Source organism: Scyliorhinus canicula, chromosome 6 (assembly GCF_902713615.1).
Source record: "Scyliorhinus canicula chromosome 6, sScyCan1.1, whole genome shotgun sequence".
In the NCBI taxonomy this organism is placed as follows: Eukaryota; Metazoa; Chordata; class Chondrichthyes; order Carcharhiniformes; family Scyliorhinidae; genus Scyliorhinus; species Scyliorhinus canicula.
Genome location: NC_052151.1, coordinates 204,021,182 through 204,027,915, shown reverse-complemented (window position 1 = coordinate 204,027,915; position 6,734 = coordinate 204,021,182). Strand labels below are relative to the sequence as shown.

At 52.9% G+C, this 6,734-nt stretch overlaps 1 protein-coding gene across 6 annotated transcripts in view; it reads right to left on the bottom strand.

Annotated features, from left to right (window-relative positions):
- Positions 1-5,506: 5,506 nt before the first annotated feature.
- The window catches only part of LOC119967813 (NACHT, LRR and PYD domains-containing protein 3-like), an 86,408-nt gene continuing 85,180 nt past the window's right edge, over positions 5,507-6,734 (bottom strand). For all 6 annotated transcript variants that reach the window (XM_038800823.1, XM_038800819.1, XM_038800824.1 and 3 more), the window contains one exon: positions 5,507-6,082. In XM_038800823.1, the coding sequence (XP_038656751.1) occupies positions 5,995-6,082 (88 nt within the window). In that variant the 3' untranslated portion in view covers positions 5,507-5,994. The remainder of the gene's footprint in view (positions 6,083-6,734) is intronic.

The window sequence follows — 6,734 nt, the reverse complement described above, 5'->3', positions numbered from 1 at the left end:
GCACTAATTGGGTGCGAGTGACCACATCACATAAGAACATGATTGATGCTATAAAATGTTTATTTTTATTCCTGTTCCCTGTTCTTTTACCATAAAAGTCTTAATTCCTCACTGTATGATAATTAATTTGATATTTTTTAGTTGTGATATTTACATTGAACAGTTTTATCCCTCTGTCCCTTGATCTGTCAGTCTAAAACCGGGTCATCTTTCTTGTGAGCTTGTTATTCCTAATCTTGTTATTCCTAGTCATTGCTGATTACTAAATTAATGTTTCCCATTCCGTGATTTGTGAAGTCTGATGAATACAGTGAAACTTCACTATTTACTATATCAGAGGAGTTAATAAGCAAACTGTCTATTGATGGTGAATGTAAAATAAAGTAGGAAATATTATGATATACAGTGTGTCCATCAGTATCTGTAAAATAGCATCAATTCAACAGAGTTACATCATAGGGAACCTGAGCCAGAACATTGAACTATCTTCTCTGTTAAAATGCTGGTGATCCTGCTCTGTTTAGACCACAGTCCACGCATTAGGCCCACAGGAGTTCAGACTGTGGATCCCTGCATGGATCCTGCCCATTTACTACAGTGTAGTTTACACTGGGTCACTCAACCTCCACAACCTGTTACTCTGAGTGGACAGGTGAAATTACCAGGTCAACCTCTTTATTTGACACACTCCTGTCTTGTGCGCCATGCCAGCTATTTAGAACTGTGTGCAATAAATACATTGTTTCAACAACTATTGTTATCTCACTTAGGAAAGGCAGAAAAGCATTGATACTTTCAGTCTAATTTCCCAGTTAAACAATCCACTGGAACCTCACAAACAGGATACTCTATCTGAGTCACCCCATGCAGTACGTGTTTGCCCTTATTGGATGGTGGAATCTATTCCAACTGAACAGACCTTGTCGCTATCCTGAACCCACATGCATTCACTTACCAGCAGGGTCACTGGGTATTGATACTGAGGGGGAACCCTGGGTACTTTATCCACGACCACCAAAACACAGTCATTTAAAAAAAAGAATAATTTTTATTCAAATTTTTCAACAAATTTTCTCCCAACAATAAACAAGGTGTAGAAATAAACAGAAAGAAGGATCCCCCCAATACAAAGCAATAAATTAATAACAATACAAAGAAGAAGAAAATAGCAAACACACAGTTGCAAAAACAAACCCCCTTGACAACCCCCCCCCCCCCCCCCCCGGTTGCTGCTGAGATTTGACCACCCTCTAACCCTCCGCCAGAAAATTGAGAAAGGGCTGCCACTGCCGGAAGAACCCTTGTACCGACCCCCTCAGGGCAAACTTGACCTTCTCCAGCCTGATGAACCTGGCCATGTCATTAATCAAGGCCTCTAGGCTCGGGGGATTCGCGTCCTTCCACTGTAAGAGAATCCTCCGCCGGGCTACTAGAGACGCAAAGGCCAGGGTACCGGCCTCTCTTGCCTCCTGCACTCCCGGCTCCGATGCTACCCCAAAGATCGCGAGCCCCTCACCTGGCTCCACCCTGGAACCGACCACCTTGGACAAAGTCCCCGCCACCCCCTTCCAAAACCCCTCCAACGCCGGACACACCCAGAACATGTGGGCAGCAGGGTAGCATGGTGGTTAGCATAAATGCTTCACAGCTCCAGGGTCCCAGGTTCGATTCCCGGCTGGGTCACTGTCTGTGTGGAGTCTGCACGTCCTCCCCCTGTGTGCGTGGGTTTCCTCCGGGTGCTCCGGTTTCCTCCCACAGTCCAAAGATGTGCGGGTTAGGTGGATTGGCCATGCTAAATTGCCCGTAGTGTCCTAATAAAAGTAAGGTTAAGGGGGGAAGGTTGTTGGGTTACGGGTATAGGGTGGATACGTGGGTTTGAGTAGGGTGATCATGGCTCGGCACAACATTGAGGGCCGAAGGGCCTGTTCTGTGCTGTACTGTTCTATGTGGGTGTGGTTCGCCGGGCCCCCCGAACACCTCCCACACCTGTCTTCTCCCCCAAAGAACTGGCTCATCCTGGCCCCCGTCATGTGCGCCCTATGCAGCACCTTCAGCTGAATTAAGCTGAGCCGTGCACAAGAAGAGGACGAGTTCACCCTCCCCAGGGCGTCCGCCCACGTTCCATCGTCGATCTCCTCCCCAAGCTCCTCCTCCCACTTCGCTTTCAGCTCTTCCACCGAGGCCTCCTCCTCCTCCTGCATCACCTCATAAATTGCCGAGATCCTACCCTCACCGACCCACGTCCCCGAGAGCACCCTGTCCTGCACCCCCTAGGCGGCAGTAGCGGAAACTCCGCCACCTGCCGCTTGACAAACGCCCTAATCTGCATATACCTGAAAGCATTCCTAGAGGGGAGGCCCCACTTCCCCTCCAACTCCTCTAAAGTCGCAAACTTCCCATCAAGGAAAAGGTCCCCCATGCGCCTGATGCCTGCCCTGTGCCAACTCAAAAACCCACAATCTATTCTCCCTGGTGCAAACCGGTGATTGCCACGTATCGGGGCCCACACTGAGGCCTTCACTTTCCCCCTATGCCTCCTCCACTGCCCCCAAATGTTGAGGGAAGCCACCACTACCGGACTCGTAGAGTACCTTGCCGGGGGAAGTGGGAGCAGGGCCGTCACCAATGCCTCCAAACTCGTACCCACACAGAACGCCACCTCCAACCTCTTCCATGCGGCACCCTCCCCCTCCATCACCCACCTACGAGTCATTGCCATGTTCGCAGCCCAGTAATACCCACACAAGTTGGGCAACGCCAAGCCGCCTACCTCCCTGCCTCGCTCCAGGAAAACCCTCCTCACTCTCGGGGTCTCCCGCGCCCACACGAATCCTAGAATACTCTTATTAACCCACTTAAAAAAGGCCTTCGGAATCAATATGGGGAGGCACTGGAAAAGAAACAAAAACCTCGGGTGCATCGTCATCTTAACTGACTGGACCCTACCCGCCAAAGAGAGTGGCAGTGTATCTCACCTCCTGAACTCCTCCACCATCTGTTCCACCAGTGTCGAAAAGTTTAGCCTATGCAGGGCCCCCCAGCTCCTAGCTATCTGGACCCCAAGATATCTAAAGCTCCTCTCCGCCCTCTTCAACGGGAGCTCTCCTATCTCCCTCTCCTGGTCCCCCAGGTGCAGCACAAACAGCTCACTCTTCCCCACGTTGAGCTTATAGCCTGAAAAATCCCCAAACTCCCCAAGTATCTTCAACACCTCTGGCATCCCCCCCGCTGGATCCGCAATGTACAACAGCAAATCATCTGCGTACAGCGACAACCGGTGCTCCCCCCCCCCCCCCCCCCCCCCCCCGCACAATCCCCCTCCAGTTCTTCGAATCCCGCCATGGCCAAGGGCTCAATCACTAACGCTAAGAGCAGAGGGGACAAGGGGCACCCCTGCCTCGACCCCCGGGACAGCCGAAAGTCCTCCGACCTCCTCCCATTCATCACCACACTCGCTACCGGGGAGCTATACAGCAGCCTCACCCAGCTAATTAATCCCTCACCAAACCCAAACCTCCTCAGCACTTCCCACAGGTAGCTCCACTCCACGCTGTCAAAAGCTTTCTCAGCATCCATCGATGCTACTATTTCCGCCTCCCCATCCGCCGACGCCATCATCATAACATTAAGAAACCACCGCACATTGACATTCAGCTGCCTCCCCTTCACAAACCCCGTTTGGTCCTCATGGATAACCATCGGGACCACATCTTCCACCCTCCTGGACAGTACCTTAGCCAACAACTTTGCGTCCACGTTGAGGAGCGAAATCGGCCTGTAAGACCCACACTGGAGGGGGTCCTTATCCCGCTTCAGGATCAGTGAGATTATTGCTCTAGACATCGTCAGGGACAGAGCCCCCCCTTCCCTCGCCTCATTCAGGGTCCTCACTAGCAGCGGGCCCAGCAGATCTGAAAACTTCTTATAAAACTCCACCGGGAACCCGTCAGGTCCCGGTGCTTTCCCTGTCTGCATGCTCCCCAGTGCTTCCATCAGCTCCTCTAACTCGATTGGCGCCACCAGACCCTCCACCCGCTCATCCTCTACTCTTGGGAACTCCAGCTTATGCAGAAAGCGGTCTATCCCGCCCATCTCCCTAGGGGGCACCGCCCGGTACAGCCCCTCGTAAAAGGATTTGAACACCCCATTAATGTCCCTGCCACTCCGCACCAAGTTCCCTCCTGCATCTGTGACTCCCCCTATCTCTCTCGCTGCCTCCCGCTTCCGGAGTGGGTGGGCCAGCATCTGACTTGCCTTCTCCCCGTAAACATATACCGCCCCCTGCGCCCTCCTCCATTGCGCCTCCGCCTTCCGGGTGGTCAGTATATCAAACTCCGCTTGGAGACTGCGACGCTTCCTCAAAAGCCCCTCCTCCGGGACATCCGCATACCTCCTGTCCACCCTTACCATTTTTCCACCAACCTCTCCCTCTCAACCCTCTCCCCCCTCCCCCCGTGCGCCCGAATGGATATCAGCTCCCCTCTAACCACCGCCTTCAGCGCAAACCACCCCAACTTGCACCTCCCCGTTATCATTAGCTTCCAAATACCCCTCTGTACCCCTACGGACCCGCCCACATACTTCCCCACATCTAACCTCCACAGCGGGCGCTGATCCTTCCCCTCCCCCAGCTCCAGGTCCACCGAATGCGGAGCATGGTCAGATGTGACTGTCGCCGAATACTCCGCCCCCACCACTCTCGGAATTAGCGCCCTGCTGAGAACAAAAAAGTCAATCCGGGAATATGCCTTGTGGACATGGGAGAAAAAGGAGAACTCCCTACCTCCCGGCCTCAAAACTTCCAAGTGTCTACCTCTCCCATCTGATCCATGATCTGAGAGGCCGCTGCCGGCCTCTTGCCTATCCTAGACTTCGAACGATCCAGAGCTGGATCCAACACCGTATTAAAGTCCCCACCCAAGATCAAGCCCCCCGTCTCCAGGTTCGGGATCCGGCTCAATATTCGCCGCATGAAGCCCGCATCGTCCCAGTTCGGGGCGTACACATTAACCAGAACCACCCGCTCACCATTAGGTATCTACCTCCAATGTCCGCCACCGCACTCGACGCAACAAACGACAAGCTCTTGCCAACTAGAATCGCCACCCCTCGATTCTTCGCATCCAGCCCCGAGTGAAACACCTGCCCAACCCAGACTCTTCTCAGCCTCACCTGATCCGCCCTTAAGGTGCGTCTCCTGGAGCATAGCCACATCCGCTCCCAGCCCCTTCAGGTGCGACAAGACCCGGGACCGCTTTACCGGTCCTTTCAGCCCCATCACGTTCCATGTGACCAGCCGAATCTGGGGGGTCTTTCCCCTCCCTCTGCGCCGGTCAGCCATAGTTCTCCCTCGGCTCACCACGTGCCCGCAGAACCCCCCAGGCCCGTTCCCCACGGTGGCAGACCCCCACCCCCAACCTCCCCCTGCACCAGCAGTTCCCCTACGGCCCCTGCAGCAGCAACCCGGTACACCCCCCCTATTTCCCCCCCCCCCCTAAGACCCCCCACTAGCTGCATAACCGCTTCCATTGCACCTCCATAAGTCAGCCGACATCATGAGGACTAGTCCAACCAGCACCGCTGCGGGCCCTTAAAAGAGCCCAAAAGACCAAAAATAGCGGGAACTACCGAAAGTACGGCTTAGCTCCGCATCACCGCAATCGGAAGTCTGCAAAACACTGTGTAATTGTCAGTGCCCCACTACAGCCCAGACTGATTCCCACCTTGGGTTTTATCTGCCTGTACAATTCCCACGGATCCCACTGGGGAACATTCAGCCCCGGATCTCCTGCAGAAGCAGCGCTGTGGGGCCGGGAGGCGGAGTCTGGAACTCTGACATCACAATGGGAGATGACACTCACTCAGCTCGAACTGGAAACTGGGAATAGGCCAATAGGATTTCAACCTGGAGCACGGCAGGTTAAAGGGGAGGGACAGGAAATCAGAGAAAAATGGTCATATAATGAGAGTATTGATGTCTATAAATTTATATGTTCACGCCATCACTTTCAGTCCCGACCTGGATTCCCATAGTGACTTCAGCGTTTTTTTTCCATCTGCACTGAACTGATTGCTCCCCAAGCTGAAACAGATTAAAGATTAAACAGGAAGTAAACAGATTGAACAACAGTGTAAATAACAGGAGATTATGGTTAATGGGACAAATCTTCTGGTCTCTGTATCATCAAAGACCAGGCATACAACAGAAGATGTGCATCAGGAAATCTTACCACACAGACCTACGTGGAAGTTTCCTCAGAGGTTTAAACTTTTATTGGGAAATGCCCTTCCCTGCTGCCCAGAACCACGTGTGAATGTCTGAGACTTGGAACAGATATGCAGCAGGGCTGTGTAAAACCTGGTCTAATACCTGCGTAACCCCACAATAGAGTCCCCCAATCACACCCCCTCCTCCTCACTGACCACGGTACTACATTCCACAACCAGACTAGCACCCATATCGATACCAACAATCCCCCAAACACCCCAGCAACCCAACTACCTCCTGACCTCCCACAACTACCCCACTGATTGATTCTGACTGAATTCCCCAACTCAACTGCCCTGAGATCTTACTATGTCATTGAGCCATCCCAAATTAACTCCCTGCTTGACTCACTACCCCATAAGCTCAACACCTTCCCCCCCACCTCAGTCAACATCCATCACACCACTATCACACGACCAGCCGTCTGACCACCAGACTATCAATCTCCCTACTGACGTCTCGTTCT